This window comes from Labrus mixtus, chromosome 9 (genome assembly GCF_963584025.1).
Source record: "Labrus mixtus chromosome 9, fLabMix1.1, whole genome shotgun sequence".
Lineage (NCBI taxonomy): Eukaryota > Metazoa > Chordata > Actinopteri > Labriformes > Labridae > Labrus > Labrus mixtus.
Genome location: NC_083620.1, coordinates 26,766,786 through 26,786,433, shown reverse-complemented (window position 1 = coordinate 26,786,433; position 19,648 = coordinate 26,766,786). Strand labels below are relative to the sequence as shown.

The 19,648-nt window shown below is 39.1% G+C and overlaps 2 protein-coding genes across 4 annotated transcripts in view; both read left to right on the top strand.

The window, feature by feature from the left end:
• LOC132980823 (cullin-5-like) overlaps positions 1-9,228 on the top strand; it is a 14,118-nt gene extending 4,890 nt beyond the window's left edge. The window contains exons 4-19 of the mRNA XM_061047169.1: positions 375-551; positions 1,118-1,259; positions 1,701-1,846; positions 2,238-2,318; positions 2,541-2,634; positions 3,079-3,209; positions 3,959-4,066; positions 4,145-4,209; positions 4,330-4,462; positions 4,587-4,718; positions 5,357-5,480; positions 5,595-5,770; positions 6,324-6,485; positions 6,676-6,794; positions 7,618-7,741; positions 8,271-9,228. Coding sequence (XP_060903152.1) covers positions 375-551; positions 1,118-1,259; positions 1,701-1,846; positions 2,238-2,318; positions 2,541-2,634; positions 3,079-3,209; positions 3,959-4,066; positions 4,145-4,209; positions 4,330-4,462; positions 4,587-4,718; positions 5,357-5,480; positions 5,595-5,770; positions 6,324-6,485; positions 6,676-6,794; positions 7,618-7,741; positions 8,271-8,465 — 2,109 coding nt within the window. The 3' untranslated portion in view covers positions 8,466-9,228. The remainder of the gene's footprint in view (positions 1-374; positions 552-1,117; positions 1,260-1,700; positions 1,847-2,237; positions 2,319-2,540; positions 2,635-3,078; positions 3,210-3,958; positions 4,067-4,144; positions 4,210-4,329; positions 4,463-4,586; positions 4,719-5,356; positions 5,481-5,594; positions 5,771-6,323; positions 6,486-6,675; positions 6,795-7,617; positions 7,742-8,270) is intronic.
• The window catches only part of dcun1d5 (DCN1, defective in cullin neddylation 1, domain containing 5 (S. cerevisiae)), a 25,697-nt gene extending 6,049 nt beyond the window's left edge, over positions 1-19,648 (top strand). The window contains exons 2-11 of one of the 3 annotated variants that reach the window (XM_061047175.1): positions 13,426-13,451; positions 16,100-16,149; positions 16,300-16,333; positions 16,489-16,588; positions 16,972-17,134; positions 17,280-17,371; positions 17,554-17,662; positions 17,774-17,878; positions 18,036-18,138; positions 19,171-19,648. In XM_061047175.1, the coding sequence (XP_060903158.1) occupies positions 13,426-13,451; positions 16,100-16,149; positions 16,300-16,333; positions 16,489-16,588; positions 16,972-17,134; positions 17,280-17,371; positions 17,554-17,662; positions 17,774-17,878; positions 18,036-18,138; positions 19,171-19,226 (838 nt within the window). In that variant the 3' untranslated portion in view covers positions 19,227-19,648. Of the gene's footprint in view, positions 1-13,334; positions 13,452-16,099; positions 16,150-16,299; positions 16,334-16,488; positions 16,589-16,971; positions 17,135-17,279; positions 17,372-17,553; positions 17,663-17,773; positions 17,879-18,035; positions 18,139-19,170 lie in introns of those variants that run through there. The other 2 variants (XM_061047176.1, XM_061047174.1) reach the window with 2 other exon arrangements.

Sequence of the window (19,648 nt, the reverse complement as noted above, 5' to 3'; positions counted from 1 at the left end):
AGTAATGGTTGTTGCGGTCCCCAGGAAGAATAGCTGCAGAATTTGGGGATCCTAATAAACAAAACTAATTAAAAAAACTCACCAACTGGAACCTAAAACCTCCCTGTAACACACACAACATGACACACGACTGATGCAGTCAGATAAACACAAAGGCTTCAGCAGCTCACTGTGTTTCCATTGTTCAGTACTGCCATCTGTTGGATAAGTTGAGATAAAGCTAAATTCTTTACGTAAGATAAATATACATGTTTTCATGATCTACAAACTCATTCGTCGTGCCCCAGAGAACCTAAAGTCTTCAACTACCTGAATGTGTTTGTCAGTAAACCTCCACAACATCTAACTTGTGTTTTCCTCCGTTGTCATGGCAGCGTGTGCTGAGCCACCAGGACGACACAGCGCTGCTCAAGGCCTACATTGTAGAGTGGAGGAAGTTCTTCACCCAGTGCGACATCCTGCCGAAACCCTTCTGTCAGCTGGAGATCACGCTGATGGGCAAACAGGGGAGCAACAAGAAAACAAACATGGAGGACAGCATCGTTCGCAAGGTGAGAGGAGGAAGATGAGTAGAAATAAAACGAGTAGAAAAATCACAAAGGGGGCGCTGGTGGCCGTTGGGTAGTGAGCGCCCACCCATGTATGGAGGCTATGGTACTCCAAGCGGGTGGCTCAGGTTCGGATCCCACCTGTGGCTCCTTTCCTGCATGTCATTCTTCACTCTCTCTCTCTCTCCTTCATTTCCAACTCTATCCACTGTCCTGTCTTTCCATTAAAGGCACAAAAAGCCCAAAAATAAATCTTAAAAAATCACAAGAAAAAAAGAGAAAGTGAGTGAGGAGAGCTGATGAGATAACATGAGAGATACGAGGAAGAAGAGCCAGATAATGATGGAGAGAAACATCACGTGTGTAAAACTGTACTGAAGGAGGTTGTGGGTGAGGGAGTACAGTGAACAGATGGAAGACGTTTAGTTAAAACAAAACTAAAATATAAATTGGGCTTGGCTCGTTTTGGATGTGAGAAAATGGACAGCACGTTTTTTTTCATTTTTATTCAAGGTAGTTGTGGTGCCTTTGATGTGCGTTCAGTTTTGCCCCCTCCTTATCTTTTCCAGCTGATGCTTGACACGTGGAACGAGTCGATCTTTTCCAACATTAAGAGTCGCCTTCAGGACAGCGCCATGAAGCTGGTGCATGCAGAGCGGCAGGGGGAGGCTTTCGATTCCCAGCTCGTCATAGGTGTACGAGAGTCTTATGGTAAGAGATACAGAGATGAACAACGACAGGGCAAAGAAACACACTGAAGGATATGTTACTAGTAAGATGTTTGATAACGATACGCTACACTTTATTGCCTCTTTGGGAAATTTGTCAAGCGTCAAAGCGCTGCACACGTACAGTAAAATCAATCAACAAAAACACAAAGTTAAAAAAAAAGAACACAACAATGCAAACCTAAAACAACAACATATATTGCACAAGATCTGGATAAAAAACAAAACAGAAACAAAACATAAAGATCATAAAGAAGAAAATATAAGAACATACTATACGTTACTAGTACATGCAAAAGTTTTTACACACCTGTAAATATTCTACTGTAAACATAAACAAAGTGAACACTGAGCTAACCTCTTATTATGAAAAATACACTTTTAGTTAACGTCCACGTTCTCCGTTCTTCTTCTGTCCTGTCAGTGAACCTGTGTTCCAACCCAGAGGACAAGTTGCAGATCTACAGAGATAACTTTGAGAAAGCATACCTCGACTCCACGGAGAGGTTTTACAGAACACAAGCACCGTCCTACCTGCAGCAGAACGGCGTCCAGAACTACATGAAATATGTAAGCCTCTATGATACTGATGTGTGAAGCAGAAGGATTTATTTAAAATGTGGGAAAGATTACAACTAAATAATACTCTGGTGAAGAGAGGACGGCTGGTCCTTTGCCTAATTAACAGATGGCTAGAGCTTCAACTTGATAATATTTAAAAAAAAAAAAAAAAAAAATCAAGGCAGAGTAGATTAATTGAAAACATGAAACCATGAAGACTGATGTGTCTTGTGTTTCTGTAGAGCAAAATATTTAATCAAATTTTCTTAATTGCCTGTTTTGTAGTTTTAGATTTTTACTTATTTTTACAGCATTCCCATATTTGTGAACAGATGTGAGGAGAACTATTATCGTGTGTGTGTGTGTGTATAACCTTATGTTAATGTGTGTTTCCCTGCAGGCAGACACAAAGCTGAGAGAAGAGGAGAAGAGAGCACTTAGATATTTAGAGACACGTCGTGAATGTAACTCTGTTCAAGCAGTAGGTGGTTTTGCTACAGTTGATTATTTTATACGTCATGTTTTGGCAAATTATTATTTCCCCAAGTCATCTTAAATTTAACTTTCTGAATTTTCCCGTCTGCAATAAATGAAATTGGTTGATAATATCGGCCACATAAATGTATTGTGTGTGTGCTCTGAAATGTACTTATTTCAAAGTTCCCCTCGTACTGAGTCTTTGCTTTCTGTTGATGTTTTGCAGCTTATGGAGTGTTGTGTAAATGCTCTGGTAACCTCTTTCAAAGAGACGATCCTCGCTGAATGTCCCGGGATGATCAAACGAAATGAAACAGACAGTGAGTACTGCTGCACTGTTGTCTAATCAATATCATTCGATTTAAATATACTATGAATTATACTTTGCATCAGCCTGTCTTACAATTATCTATTAGAAACAGCTTCACCCGGTGCTGATTGTTTTCCTGCCAAGAGGGGCGAGTAGAGCTGTACAACATAGGAACTAGGGTTGTAGTTGATGAGCATTTGTATTGCTGGGGGGGGAAATTGCTGGTTTTGCTTTGTTGATGTATATCAGCCTCACAGTGTTGAACATGCACAGCAATTTTTGAGTAGCAGTGGTAGTTCTAGTTCTAATGTCTTAAGAATTGAGTCCTAGTCAATTGTAGATGTCAACAGCCTCTTCACATGGGCAGGAATAATCCTCCTGTAAAGTCCTCGAGTGTTGGATTTAACCAATATGCTTCTTATGTGTGACATTGGTTTTCTTTCCTCTGGAGCAGGGCTGCACCTCATGTTTTCTTTAATGGACAAAGTTCCCAGCGGGATCGAGCCGATGCTGAAAGACCTGGAAGAACATATTCTCAATGCTGGACTAGCAGACATGGTGGCTGCTGCTGAGACTATCACTACTGTACGTACACAAACGCAGCTCTTCAACATATCTCCTCAGCCTCCTCTTCATAGATGTGGTCATGATTTAAGAGAAACGCTTTTTATTCACCTTGTAAATTCAGGAGTATGGCTTATAGTGCCACAGAGGTGTGTCACTGTGTGTAGGGATAATATCTGTGAGTCTGCATAATGTTCAGCATCAATGCCACCATTCAGACGTTTAACTGAATATGTTCAGTCAATACAAACTAGGACCAGATTATGTCTTCATTGTTATTGATACTCAAAATGGTACAATAATGAAATTGTCTTACAGTCGACCCGTCATTTCCACACTTTCAAAGGAAGCACATATTTCCATAAATTTGATTTGTATTGATTTGTATTTGTAGTTGGTTGCAGAATATCTCATATAATGGACATGTTACCAGGTGCTGGATAGCCTAGCGGTTATGTAGCGGGCCTCATGTACGGAGGCTATAGTCCTTGTGGCAGCAGCTGTGGGTTCGATTCTGACTTTGGCCCTTCTTGCATGTCATCCCTCACTCTCTCCTCCCAACATGTCCTGTCTCTTATCAGCTGTTCTGTCCCGTAAAGGAAAAGAAATACCCCAAAAATACAACTTTAAAAAAAGAATGGACATGTGGATGTTACAGCAGGAAATTAACAATAAGTGACGACATAACAGGCCATGATGTTTTGGTTGAAAAGTCAAGAGTGAGGACGTGAAGTAAATAATGAAGGGTAACTTTGTGTGTGTGTGTCCAGGACTCCGAGAAGTACGTGGAGCAGTTGTTAACTTTGTTTAACCGCTTCAGTAAGCTTGTAAAGGAGGCCTTTCAGGACGACCCTCGCTTCCTCACAGCAAGAGATAAGGTCTGTTCATCTCAACTTACAAATCACTGCTTAGCTAATGAATATAATCTTAAAGTGCGTGTTTTCTGTTTTCCTCAGGCCTATAAAACTGTTGTCAACGACGCCACAATCTTTAAACTGGAGCTACCTTTGAAACAGAAAGGGTGAGTGGAGTGATTTGTTCCTGTCGATGTGATATGATGCAGTATTATTGTTCCAAACTGAGAATGTCTTTGTTTGCACTTTCTGTAAATGTGAATGTGCGTTTGTATCCATCCAACCAGTGTGGGTATGAAAACCCAGCCTGAGTCAAAGTGTCCTGAGCTGCTAGCAAACTACTGTGATATGCTGCTGAGAAAAACTCCTCTAAGCAAGAAACTCACCTCTGAAGAAATCGAGCTGAAACTCAAAGAAGTGGTGAGTATCTGTCCGGTTTGCCCGGCTCAACTCGGTGCTGAGTCGCTTTCTAGCGGTCAGTGATCATACCAGTTAAAATATTATATATCTCCCTTATATCTTGTTCTGCTTTCTCTTTTTGCAGCTCTTGGTGTTGAAGTACGTCCAGAATAAAGATGTGTTCATGCGTTACCACAAAGCTCACCTGACCAGACGTCTGATTCTGGACATATCTGCAGACAGCGAGATTGAAGAGAACATGGTGGAGTGGCTGAGGGTGAGTAACTCAGACACTCAAAAAATAAATCCACCAAGAAAGAGCTGTGCTACGGATCAATGACACCAATACAATAGCTCCAGTACACAGTTGGTAGTAAATCCTACTTATTAAATAGTACACTCCTTTTAAAAATATAAACAAAACCATCATTTTATAAGGTAAGACACGTGGCTCAAGAAGTTGGCTCAAACAGTTCTTGAATACTGATGTCTAGATGACTTATTGTCTCCATGTTTTTGACACTTTAAGGTCCATGAAAGAGATTTAAATATAACAGAACAGAAAGTTAGAAGAAGGAAAAGCGACACAAATGTGTGTGCTGGAAAACGAGGAGCAGGGGGCAGCAGGCCCTGACATCGTATCCTGACTGATGATGCGTTCACACTGCAAGCCTTAATGCACCATTCAGATTTTCTGCTCAGATCTGATTTTTTTAAAATGCTTTTTAAATGTTAGAAAATTTGCAAACAACACCAAACATCTGTCCGAGAATTAAATCCTGGTCGCTTGATGGTTTCCATGAAAACTTTAGTTTGTTATTCAGAAATGTGGAACATAAATCTCCTTTTCTTTGTTGTCTTCTCTTCCTTCCTTTGTTGTTTCATGGTGTATTTTGTGGGTCTGTTCATGTTTAGGAAGTAGGAATGCCTGCAGATTATGTGAACAAGCTGGCCAGGATGTTTCAGGACATCAAGGTCTCAGAGGACCTCAATCAGGTCTTTAAGGAGGTCCACAAACACAACAGGCTGGCCCTGCCAGGTAATACACACAAACACATAAACACATAATCAGATCTGAATTGTATCTCAGTTATAAAGGAAAGTGTTTTTTTTCGGTGTTTTCTAAAATACTCTCTCTCCCTCGGCTCTCTAGCGGACAGTGTGAACATTAAGATCCTGAATGCCGGTGCTTGGTCAAGAAGCAGTGAGAAAGTTTTTGTCTCTCTGCCCACCGAGCTGGAGGATCTGATCCCTGAGGTGGAAGACTTCTACAAGAGAAATCACAGCGGTCGCAAACTCCACTGGCATCACCTCATGTCCAATGGCATTGTGAGTATAAACAATCTTCTGCCAGAAAGAGCAACAACAAACAACACAAATAAGAAGTTAATGGGTCATAATGCAGTTTTTGTTACTCGTGGAAATTTTTTTTTGATAAATGCACATCTATCCCCTATGTCTCTATCCCCTATAATACTCTATATAAGGATTTATGTTGTTTTTAATATCTGAGTCTATGTGACTTTGTTTTCTTTATGTTTATTTTTTTAACCTGGCTGAAAAACAAACTTCTCAGATGGAGAATAAACTTACTGGACTTCTTTCTCCCTTCTTTGTTCTCTTATGATCTTTGTGGCTTTTGAAAGCTGTTTGACCGTCTGACAAACATCTCTTCTGAGAGCATGATAGTGAAATTTAACATAATGAATCAAAGAAGGAGGTGGGAGTGAGTGAGCAGTAATGAACCTCCTCTTATATATTATTTAAAGCAGCTGTGAGGGTTCAAAACCAAAATGACGGAGAAGCAGATTGTTGCATCTTGACTGTGAGAGGACGCTCATCTTTGTTCCATCCTCTGTTCCTCCTCCTCCTCTCTGCTCAGATCACCTTTAAAAACGAGGTTGGACAGTACGACCTGGAGGTGACGACGTTCCAGCTGGCCGTGTTGTTCGCCTGGAACCAGCGACCCAGAGAGAGAATAACCTTTGAGAACCTGAAACTAGCCACGGAGCTGCCAGACGCAGAGCTACGCCGAACACTTTGGGTCAGACCGAGGAAATATTTCTAATAATTTATTTGAAAACCATCAATGAAAGTACTCACTATGGGATAATATTGAGAGTATTATAATGTGAGGTGACTGGATACTTGGTTGGTAGAATACATTGTTAGGAAACATTGAAAAGTGAGCAATAATTCAGATTTCTTCTTCTGCTTCTCTCCTCTTTGTGCAGTCTCTGGTTGCCTTCCCCAAGCTGAAGAGACAGGTGTTGTCTTATGACCCTTCAGTTAGCTCCCCCAAAGACTTCACAGACAGCACGCTCTTCTATGTCAACCAGGAGTTCTCACTCATGTAAGTTATAGTTTTATATATTTATGTGTTTATAGAAAAATGTTAGATACTCTCTGTGTGTCATTGATTTTTCTGAAACCTGCAGCAAAGGGAAGGATTAAATGATTTCTAGACTAAAAACTAGAGGAGGAACATGTAACTCTGACACCTAGTGTTCAAAATGGGTACTGCAGTCCAAATACAAAACATCATAGAGAGCTGTCTCCCCCCCCCCCCTCCTCTCTAGAGTCCATGCTCACACAGGTCACCATGTGGTGGACTCTGAAGCTTCAGTGTTTATCCAGCTCTGCATGGGTCTGTAAACCTTTCTGTGTTCTAACCTCTCTCCATTTTTCAAAAGCATCTCCAATATTGATCCTAGTTTGAGCACGTTTCTGCTCGTGGAGCTTATTAGAAACATGCAGAGGCTTTTTAGGTCGGGTACAATCACTTCTATCTGAACCACTTCTCTTGCCCGCTTCCATCGCTGCAACACCTGTTGACCTGATAACTGCTCTCATATCTGACAAACCCAGGGGCGTCCAAAACGGCCGTGTGGGGGGTCGCCTTAAGACCGCCTATACGGGAGTATTTGAGTCCAATTGATCCAAAGTTTATTCAGTGATGTATTTTAACAGGTGTATACACAATATGTGTCATAATGAGCAGAGTCTGATAGTACCTTTACATCACAACATATTATTATAACTGTGCGCTGAAATTGTTTAGTCTAACGCCCAAACAGGTCCACAGGTGAACTGAAGCCACGCCATGAAAGGACTGTGAAGCGGAAAGCATTTTGAATATTGATCCATCCGTGTTTCTGTGTCCATCCTTTTCTCAGAAAAAACTCCAAGGTCCAGAAGCGAGGAAAGATCAATCTGATTGGTCGACTGCAACTGACCACAGAGCGGATGAGAGAGGAGGAGAACGAAGGAATCGTTCAGCTTAGAATACTCAGAACTCAGGTACAACAAAATATGACTCTCGCGTTGGTTTGAAAGATCTGCTAAACTTTGAATCGAAAAAGGTTTTATGTCAGAAAAGTCTGAAACATAGATTTTGTAAAATAAAGGAGACACCTGTGTAGTCATGTTTTTGAGGGATCAAATCCAGGGTCCTTGTTTGAGAAAACCATGCTAAAGATCAGCTGAAGTTTAAAGTAGTCATCTGGTGTGTGAAGTAAGAATCTTTTCACACTGATTTTCTCTTCATTAAATATTCCTAGATTTGTGTTACAGTAATCCTTCCATCATGACTCAGTTAGAAATAATTGTCACGTGAAGCCAGAGAAGAAATCAAACCATTAACATTAAAAGTAGGCTGTCAGCAGTAACTAGTTATTCACGATAAAAAAACAGGTCTGACAATGAATGCAATGATTTTTTAAAATACAGAATCATCAAATGCTATTTTGTCCCTTTAAGAGCACCGTAGATTAGTCTCCCTGTAGTCCAGTGAAAAGCATCTCAATGTTGTTGTTTTTTTCTCGCTCAGGAGGCTATCATTCAAATCATGAAGATGAGGAAGAGGATTAGTAATGCTCAGCTGCAGACAGAGCTGGTGGAGATCCTGAAGAACATGTTTCTGCCTCAGAAGAAGATGATCAAGGAGCAGATCGAGTGGCTTATCGAACATAAGTACATAAAGAGGGACGAGACTGACATCAACACCTTCATCTACATGGCCTAGGCAAGCAGGGAGGGAGGGAGCGCTTTCTTGCTCTGTTTTTTTTACTCCTGGCCCCGAGACCAGCGCTTTAATTAAAAAAAAACCTCTAAAGGGACAGGGAGGACGAACAAGAGGATGTGTTTGAGGCAAACGATGGTGATGATACAAAAGGGAGTGAGAAGGAGCTTCTCCAGCAGAGGTTTGGATAGTGTTTTGTGTTTGTGAGACACAACTTAGTTATCGGAGTGTCTTTTCAAAGCGTAGATTTTGAGTCATCGGAGTGTCTGTTTGTCTCTGCTGCTGTCTCGTGTCAATCAGAGGAAAGGGACTGCAGAGTGTGCCGCTCAGAAGAAAAAAATCATAGTGACGTAATTCAATTAAATACTTCCTGCCTTACTTTCATCAGCAACAGACTGCAAAAGAGGAAGAAGGAGTATTGAGGATGGAAAAGGAGGACAAATGTTACAAGTAGATATCAAACCTTTGCTTTCACTAAATGCCACATCTGCCATCTTAACAGCAGCCATTTTGCAACCCTTCTACTTTACATCGGTCTTGTTTCTGAACTGGGAATGCAAAAAAAATCTGCAAGCGAGAGTTGCCATTCAGGAGGCGAGGACATGGACGGAGAGAATACTTAAAACTACCGAGGAGTATTTTGCCAAATTGTGTGTTTGTATATGTGTGATTAAAGGTGTGATTGTGTGTGGATGTGTGATATGCATCTAGTCTTTTAGATGTGTGTGTGTGTGTGTGTGTGTGTGTGTGTGTGTGTGTGTGTGTGTGTGTGTGTGTGTGCGCGCGCACAAAAGCATGCTGCTTCATGATTTTTGTTTGTTTTTTGTTCATTGGATGATCTGTCACATTTTGTTGTTGTGTCTATGAATGACGGGAGATTCAGACCAGCCATCATTTAAATCCTGTTATTTAATGTTTTTTTCTTTTATCCCCTGTGGAAGGTTTCAGTTTGTCAACAGGTCAAACATAATGTCTGGAGACCCCTGTGTGTGTGTGTGTGTGTGTGTGTGTGTGTGGGGATGGGGATGGGGATGGGGGGTAATCATCATCATTCTGTGAACTATTTATTTTGTGTGTAAAGACCAGTGCTATGAACATTGTGAGATTAAAAACATGTTGAATCCTTTAAAGGGGGAAACATCTAGAGTTGTGACCTACAGGTATGCCAGAAAAGGAAAAAAAAACAAACATCACTGGATTTTCACCTCAATAACCCACCAAGACAATTCAATTCTTCTATGAAACTAAAACTACAGATATCATTTTCATTGACATTTAAACTGAACGAGCTGCTGTTTTTTCTGACTTTCTCCCAGAGGATAACGCTTTCAGAGCTTTTGTGGGGATGATGGAGCCATCGTGCCCTCATTTCTCCCGTTCTGCCTAAACTCGCATATCCAACAGACACCGCACTCTTCAACAGAAATCTTTCTCTTTCTCAGAGTGACTGTGTTGAAGCAAAGCAAGGCGTGAGGTGGGAGATGCTTGGTGACATATCGGCGGAGGTTTTATTGTTTTGATGATGATAGCTGTTTGAATGTCCTCTTTGGTTGTTATTATCAGTTGTAGTAAAGAAGCTAAACACTACTCATTTTTAAAAATGTCTTTATTGTAAAGGAGGACAGTGGATAGTGTCGGAGACAGGGATGAAGAGTTTTGTGGAGTCTAGTCCAGTGGAGCTAAATATCTGCAGAACTCCAACATTAAGCTGAAGCTGCTGTGATCCTGCTGTAGTCTGATAAGCGTTGACTAGCTGGAGCTTGGGTGTAGGGTCTTGGCCATCAGGTGAAAACCGGGGCTCTGTGTCCTGCTCAAAGACACTTTGACAAAAGAACAGGAGGATAAACTCTGCAGATAACAGTCCAGCTGATCAGGGTCACATGGATCAGTAGCTGCTTCTGATTTTTTTTTTTTTTCAGACTTCAGATTTTTTTGCACAAGTTGGTCTTTGATTGCTTTCTGTGTGGGAGAAACTGTTGCTTAGTATCATGTGGGAAAGAGAGAGTGTTAACTTATTATGCACAAATCAGTGTATGTGTCAATAAATAAGTAAAAAGATTGCAGCACAGAAATACCAAAGATGAATTTGGAAGTAATTCACAAAAATAAAATCTGTTCCAATTCCAACAGAGAGCACAAAGTGATCACTTTTTCAATTGTGAAATAACCAGTTTAGTGCTCTTCTCTAAACCATTCGGGGGTAAAATAACACTGAGTTGGCTTACTCATACAGCTGACGTGGGGTGTTAACTGATGGTTAAGGTTGGATTGAGGACTGTTGATTTTGTAGTCCAATATGGAGAAGAGGAAGGACTGAGGAAGCTTGTTACATACTTTTAAGATGATCAAATAAAACACCTAAACATACCCTTAGTGTTATTTCAAAATGTCTTAAAAAATGTCTGAAAGGTGGAACCATGGAAAACATCCTGAAAACTCACTATGAGACAAATCACTTCTGGACAGGGTGTGCAAAACTGTAGAAAATGATGCTGCTGCCTTTTTTGTTTCTGTATGTTTCCCACAGCTTTAATTCTTCTGATCCTTATTATCGGTCGACTCTAAATTCTCCAGTGTGGCAAAGTACGTGTTTTTTTTAAATGCAGTTATAAGGAAGTTGACAAGTGGAGTTGGAGTGAGTCCTCCAGTGGGCTGAGTTAAGGCCTAAAGTCATATCAGTATTGGCCTGAGTGAGAATTCAGAGTGTTTGGCTGTTCTACTTTTAATGAATAAAAAACATTATCAGATGCTCTTAAAGAGGGCGCAACAAAAACACTGTATGGTAAAAATCGAGTGCACCTCCTTCCCCTTATTATTGATTTATTTCTCTTTTAGACAGAAAAAGCACTGCTGTTATATTAAATGTGAGACGACTTGTTCATCCCTTATTTTAGATATCATGTTGAACTGACCATGAAATCCAGTGATCAGTGAGGACAGAACAGTGAATGTGTGGGATTGATTGATTTTCCATATTTATTCTATATTTATGAAGAATTTTACTTTGTCAGTTTAAATGTTTCTCTTTTCATATTTTCGATTTGGCTAAATGTTTTCCTCGTGTACACTGATAGAGCTGACGGTATTTATTTAATGCAACTCTCTCTTCTGTTTTAGTTGTAAGAAAAAAAGAAGAAAGACTCTAGACAAACCTGCAGTTTGTCAGAGTGGTTCAAAAGTTTTTCACTTTCTGTGAGTATACTGTAAGACATGGATTGGCAATAATCAGATTTACATCGAACGCATCGACTCTTTTCTGAATGCAGGGACATTTAAAAAAAAAAAAAAAAAAAAAAAAGTCTGCCTTGTTATAAATAAAATGAAACAAACTCCTCATGTCCGTCATATTATGCAGTTAAATTCTTTATGCTCAAGTTAAGATTTAGATTTTTTCTTTGGTAAAACTCTTTTTATTTGAGTCTGAGTCAGCACTACAGCTTTCAACCAGAGCTGTATCCACAGAAAAACAGAAAATAATGTTAACAATTTCTAATACTCACAACATACATTACACAGGTCACTTCCTTGATAACATTTTTTAAATATAAACAATATGTTAATTCCTTTTATAATTTTTGTTTTAATTCAATCATTCAAGTGTTGACTGTGTGTTCTTTTGATCAGTATGAGCTTGTGAAACTGATTTGACCTGTGGATGGTAGTGTACGACTTGCCATTGCTTTGTTTTTCTCATTTTAACCCCAATTCCCTGCCCATCAGCCTGGCCTACACAGGGGGGAGGGGGGGCGGGGCAGACCTACCTGTAGCCTTGCATAAATACAAAACTTGAAGTTAACACCATCAGTGACAGTCTAAACTAGCTGAATGTTTGCAACAACATCAAGAAAAAAAACATCAAACTTTGTGTTGTTGGCGTGGAAGGATGGTGGTTTGACCACTTTCATGTGCTGCATTGTTTTTTCTTGTTTCAAATGTTTTAAAAAGTTGACTTGTTTATTTCCCTGCAAAATAAAGACAACTGTTATGACAGAGACTTCTGTTTATTTTCCTTTCTTCACTTCCAGTCACTGTGAAAACAATAAATATAATGTACATTACTAAAGAGAAATGTGATATTAATGTTAGAATAGTAAAAGAATGAGAGGCACGTAGCCTGTATCAAACAAATAATGATGTTTGCTGAGGTTAGATATATTACAGAGGGGGTGTAGGGATACATACAATTCAATTCAATCAATCAATTTTTATTTGTATAGCGTCAACTCATAACAAGTGTTACCTTGAGACACTTTACAAGAAGCAGGTAAAATACCTTACTCATTGTTATGTAACAAAAAGCAGGTAAAAGACCTTACTCATTGTTATGTTACAAAAAGCAGGTAAAAGACCTTACTTATTGTTATGTTACAAAAAGCAGGTAAAAGACCTTACTCATTGCTTTAACCCGACAATTGTTGTTTTTGATATGTGATGCTCCTCAAACAAAAACAAAAAAAAACACTTTCATTCAGTCTCCAACGACTGTACCCAGATACAATTACGACCATTTAATCTAACAACTCACAGCATTGACAAACACATGTCGACACTTAATACAGTGATAAAGTGCTGTAAAACGGCTTGTCCCTTTCAGGGGTCAGGGGGGTTGAATTCACTGAACAACGTGAGGACGACCCATGTGAGAGCCAAAAATAAAGGATTGTTGCTTTAAAAGACGCACGTTTTTACCTTTTTGCGTCACGCAGGGTGAACACGGTGGTATGCCATTTTCTTTTTAATGTGTACTTTTCGTTGGAATACTGTAATTTTACTTAATTTAGATTCTAAATGTGTTTTAAGAATTTTCTTTGTATAAACATGTGTTTTTGTCAAGAATATTTCTCGATATTAAAACGTGTATTTTGTCATTACACCCCCGCCATAAAGATGTGGTATCGTCCACTCCCCGGAAACTGTAGCGACAGCCAAACTCCCGGTGTGAGAGAAGCGAGTGGGACTGATATCAGGCGGAGAGTAGCTTACTACAAAGTAAGTATTTAAATGACTTTATTTAGGTTTGATTATAAAAAAAAAAACCAACTAAACAAAATTCCTCCCATACTGTGATTTTATTAAGTTGAAGTCGACTCGGTTCATCCTGTGACGCGTATGTTGACAAACAGGCTAACGTTAGCATTGTGGCTTCGCTAACTAACAAACAAAAGAAGAGTCACACAGCGTCTAAAACAACTTTACATTTAACTGTTTACGCTTTAATTAGAGTCCCTGTTATATTTAATTGACAATCAGTTGCGAGAGCTGTTCACGGTTATTGTTTTGATTTGAGTTACCCTGCCTTAGTTAGCCAGTTAGCATCAACACGGCAGCGGTTTAAAGTGTTTATTAAAGTGTGGATGTGTCTGCTGCCTGTGTGTGTGTGTGCGGGGCTGCAGAACAACCAGGACACCGAGCAGCTCTGCTCACTTCCGTTTAAAGCGAGTTACAATCAACTGACCTATATTGTTTTAATACGTAACAAGACATTTAAATAGGCCATCTCTTCCAGGTGATGCGTAATCTGGTGACGCAGACCGATTCCGTCATCACTTATGGGACTGATGGTTCCCAAAGTGTGGGTCGGGACCCCCTTGGGGAGTCACCATATGTCCCCCCCAAAAAAACAAAACAAATCTAAAATGATTTCAAATAGCATGTTTTACCCATTAAAGTGAAAATGTGTACAATAGAATAGAATTATTTTATTCATCCCAAACTGGGAAATTGTGGCGTTACAGCAGCGTAGAATAGAATATAATGTCTTTATTGTTAGTATTGTACAATGAAATTATTTGGCTTCACCTTAAAGTGCACACACACAAGCATCCACAGCTAAAAACAACAAAAGAAGAAATTTAAAAAGATGGGCAATGTATGGTAGGAGTTATTTACAGGTAGTAGCATAACAGAATATAAATAGATATTTCAGAAATATAAAATAAATATTGCACAGTATGAAATGTAAAATATTGCAGAAATATAAAATAAATATTGCACAGTATGAAATGTAAAATATTGCATTTGTATTTAAGGAACATTTTTATTTTATAATATTACTTTTTAAATTCACAAACAGGTAGTTTACTTTTCATGTGTTTTCACTGTTAATAAAAAACATATTGATATATATCGAGTATCGCCATTCAGCTAAACAATATCAAGATATGAGTCTTGGTCCATATCGCCCAGCCCTACTGTGCACATGACAGCTACACTGTAGGTGTCAGCTGTTCTTTACACCTAAAGATGAGAACGCCTGTGTCTTTTCTAAAGGTTTTGTTTGTGCACTCGGTGCTAAAGTCTATTCATGTGGATGTTTTATTACTATGTGATGATTTCGTTTTGACCTGCTGAGAGAGTGCAGATGTAAACCAGCTCTAAGCTTACTCTGGAACGCCTGTCGAAGGCCACAATTTGAACCAATAAAAAGCCTTATTACATAAGTTTAAAAAAAAAAAAAAACCTTTTTATTGTTTGTCAGCATTACTCAGATTATGAAATGACTGACATTTGTTACATTGCGTGTTTCACTTCTGACAGCTGCTAGTACATTTCCTCTTGAAAGGACAGCACGCTATCTCGGTCAAATCTGTATTGGAAAGGCTCCTCTGTTGCTAGGTGACCCGCTTTATACAGCTCTAGTCTGTGGTAGATAAATATTTTAATGTCTTCGTGGGATAATAAATAAAAATGTTGGCTTTTTATTAAAATGTTTTACACATAATTTAGCAGATTGCCTTTGTGCCATAAGAATGGTTCATGAAGAAATGATGTTCCTAGTTTTGTTGTAGAATAACTGAAACCCCTGAGCTGAACTCCACCCATCACCTTTTGGGATGATCTGGAATGCTGACTCAGGCCTAATTGACAAACACCAGTATTGTGTTGTTGTCACAGCAAGATGAGCTTTGTTAAAAAAAAAAAAAAAAAACAACCTCTGCCCTCCTTCATTTCAGTAAATCCTCTGCTTTGGCCCAGAGGGGATCATCAAACCAAAATATTGAAGATGTGTCAACAAATGCAACCTTGTACAGCAATAATTAGCCTTAAAAAAACAAATCGGCAAAATAATAATTCCTTGTAAATTTCTTGACCAGTCAAATGTTAACATTTCAAGCGATATGATGAAGGATAATGATGTGTCCTCGACCTGTCCATCCTGTCTCTGGGTAGTATGTCCCTGCCAATACAACACCTCGTGTTTAAAAAAATATTATTAAACAATTTATTTCCCTTGGACTGAGGTGTTTTCTGCCTGAAGCCCCTCTAATAACATGTTGACATTCCTATGGCCTAAGCTTCAGTTTCTACATCCTTAGGCCACATTGTGTTGTGAGTTTCACAGGATGAAAACATTTTTCTATATAATGACAGCAGATGTGGATTTGGCTACGATATTACAAAGTTACCATTTGAGATTCAAAATTCAGAATGGTTTGTAAATTTTTCTAATTAGAACTTAGTCTTTTTCCATTAAAACACATTTACATTGGATGTTTACATATTCAGGTAATTCACAACGTGTGAATTAATAGCCAAATGAGAGGTTGTTAGGTCATCACAAAAATAATTGTAGTTTTAAATAATAATGGAAAGTAAGTGAAATGTTTGACATTCTTGTTTTGACTGTCTGCTTTTAGAAACAAGTTGCAAAGACATCTTCACAACAACCGAAACACTGGACAAGTTTGTGAGTACTTTACACCGTGATGATGCAGCTGAACTTTGCAGTACCTTTATAAAAAGTCTTAATCTCTTTCTTCTGACTAGATTAAAGTTTGTGAAAGTGGTTTGCAGTGAAGTTTTTTACCTGAGATTTTTATTTTTTTTAAAATTTTAGAATCGGAATGGACAAGGCAGCCAGAGGTACACAGGTATGGTCTTCATCTGGCACTTTTTTTTATTTTGAAATACATGACTGATTATTGGCTTGTGTTGGCATCTAGATGTTTGTGTGTAGGAGGATGAAGATGTGTTATCTCACCAGTCCCTGTTAAGATTGATTTAATAAGTCTTTTCCTTTGTGTAGCCCAGCTAGTGAAACCAATCAAAGGCTCAGTGATGCCTGTGAAAAAGAAACGGAAGTTCCCTGATGCAGATGACAATGAGCCTAAATGTAAAATTACCAGGTAAACAGACTCAAGCATTCACTTGCACTATAACTCTGTATAGTTATACCTTCCCTCATGGAATAGAATAGAAAATACTTTGCATGCAAAAGACAGAAATGTGTCTTTGACTTGCGTGTGCAAATATATGCATACATATATATTTAACACATGACACACTGTCTGTTTCGTGACAGAATTGAGCCCATTTTCTTTTTCCTCTGTGGGTGTGTTTTCTGTTTGTTGAGAGCATGCACGTAGATAAGTGTGGGTGTTATGTTTGCATTCTGACAGCAAGGAAGTCTCATGTTTCATTAGTTTCTTAAATTGATCTCAAATCTTTTTTAATTATTTCAGATGAGTTAAATATTATGTAATGTGAACCCTTTATTGTTTTGTGTTAGTTTCACTCGACCTCAAATCCGTGGTGCCAGGCCGATAGCTGACAAGCTGTTCTCGGGTAAGAAGTGCCTGACCTGGTTCCACAAGTACGCTGGCGCTGACAAGGAGGTCGGCCCAGAGGCCATGGAGAAGTTCTGTGAAGACATTGGTGTGGAACCAGAGAATGTGAGTGTACTGTACCTGCCTCTTGTATTCACCTAAACCTGGATCTGTATCTATCAAGCATCTGGCAGGAATCACACAACTGCTTATCTGGACTAGGACTCAAATCAGACATGCAATCTTATCTTATTGTCTCTCTGTTTTACAGATTATCATGTTAGTTTTAGCCTGGCATCTAGAAGCAGCAAGTATGGGGTTCTTCACAAAAGACGAGTGGCTCAGGGGAATGACGATATTACAGTAAGAACCTTTCATGTTTACGTGTTTTTTGTTCAAGATGAGACTTTCTCTAAAACTGTATCCATGCCTTTTTTTTCTGCTGACAACCAGCCTTCATATAACATACTTTCTTTTGTTGGCATAAGACCTGTTTAACTGTAACTGTGTGTTTGTTTTACATGTGATCCTTTGCCTACTTGCAGGTGTGACTGCACAGAGAGGTTACAGAGCAAATTGGATTACTTGCGCAATGAGCTCAATGACTCTGTTAGCTTCAAAAACATTTATAGATATGCCTTTGATTTTGCCAGGGTAAGTGTGCGGTTTGTTTGTTTTGCTGAGTAATTGAACATCCTCTGACATTCAGACTTCTTGCTGATCTCCTGTAGATAAAATAAGCTCATTAAACACTCTTTACCTCAGGATAAGGACCAAAGGAGTTTGGACATGGACACAGCTAAAGCAATGCTGGCCTTGCTGCTAGGGAGAACCTGGCCTCTCTTTCCAGTCTTCCATCAGTTCCTTGAGGTACTTTGGTCTTCTTTGTTTACATCCCGTCTAAAGTTCATGTTGTTTTAACAGCAAAACAAGTGTTGGCTGGCCTGCCTGCAAGTATTTTTCTCATAACTCTCTGCCTTTCTGTGTTACTCTCTGACTGCCAACCACCAATGTATATCTCCAACAGCAATCCAAGTACAAGGGCATGAACAAGGACCAGTGGTATAATGTTCTGGAGTTCAGCAGAACCATCAACACAGACCTCAGTAACTACGATGAAGATGGAGCTTGTGAGTATACCAAAAAACTTGCAAACAATTTTGTTGGTTTTTTTTCTTATTTTCTCTTTGTGTGTGCACACGTGTGTGTATGAGTTTCCTGTGTTGTTTTTGTCTCTTTCTGTACTTTGGTCAGCTGTTTTTTTTTTAAAGGACTTTATAAATGCATTTGATCTATTGAACTGTGAGGCTTCAGTCCACAAAATCACCATAATTCACATGTTGCAAAATAGGTAGTACTAGAAGTTTGGAGTTCGAGCTGGATTTCTACTTCAGCATGAAGGTGTTACACTGCACTCAGAAGCGTCTTCAAAGGAATCTGTGTCTCCTTTAAAATGTGCACAGTTAGTTTAGAGGGTTCAGTGTTGTGATTGTACCATCAGCTGGTGAAACGTGTCAAAGACCTATAAACCTAAACATACTACTCTTGTTGCTTGGCATCGTGTATATTTCAAATTCAAACAACTCCTTATTGGTTGTTGAGTTGCTATCGTTTGCTGTGGCTATCCTCACTAATGGACAGAGAGGAAGTCTCTACTGGCTCTGCCTTTTACTCTGCAGAGTAAGGGTTATGTGACACTGGATGATGCAACGTAACTGATATGATAGCCTCCTTCATTTAGACTCTGGTTCTCTCCATCCCCTCAAAGGTCAGCACTGCAACCACAGTTTATGTCCCTACAGAGTCAAATGAGAATCAGATGTAGACAAAATCAATCCACACCAATTTTCACCCCTAAAGAAAAACACAAATCATATGCTGTTTTTTCAAAATGTTCTAAAAAAATCTGAAGCTGTGAAAACACGTTTATATTTAAAGACTATTTCAAACTGGTTTCATAGTCACTGAGTGATTGTACATTTCAGACATGCCTGTTCAATTTTGAAATAGTTATCATATACCACTGATGAAGATTTATTTGAATTCTGAATGAGAGTAACTTCATTTTGATTGTTTTTCTTAATGTGCTGGGCTTCATTATTTCTCACATTGAACAAGTGGAGGGTCTTGTGTTTCTTAATGTGGCCTTCTTGTGTCTTCAGGGCCAGTGCTGCTAGATGAGTTTGTGGAATGGCAGAAAGCTTGGCCCACATCGTAGCGGAGGACATCACCAAAAAGGAGAAAACGGGAGAGAGAAAGAATGCCCACTCATGGGAGGAAGCTTGTGATCCTTTCAGAAAGCAAAAACTGCTGTTTCAAATACCGACAGACTTTAACAATTCACGCGCACAAATATGGACTACAGAATCATCCCTGTAGACTCTTGAGTAAAACTTCAACCAAACAGAGATTGTCTCTGTGCATCATCATCCAACTGTGGTCAAAAGGCCCTCCTCTAACTGAGTAGACTTTTCATAGAGTCCATGTGGAGACGAGAAGATGTGGGGGAAAGATCTCCAAATAAGGATACAAAGAAATTAGCTCTTGAATTTGTGTTTTCTTGATAATTATTTTTTTTCCCATTTTGTGACTTATTTGTAGATGTTTTCACAGAAATAAAAAGGATATTGAAAATATGAA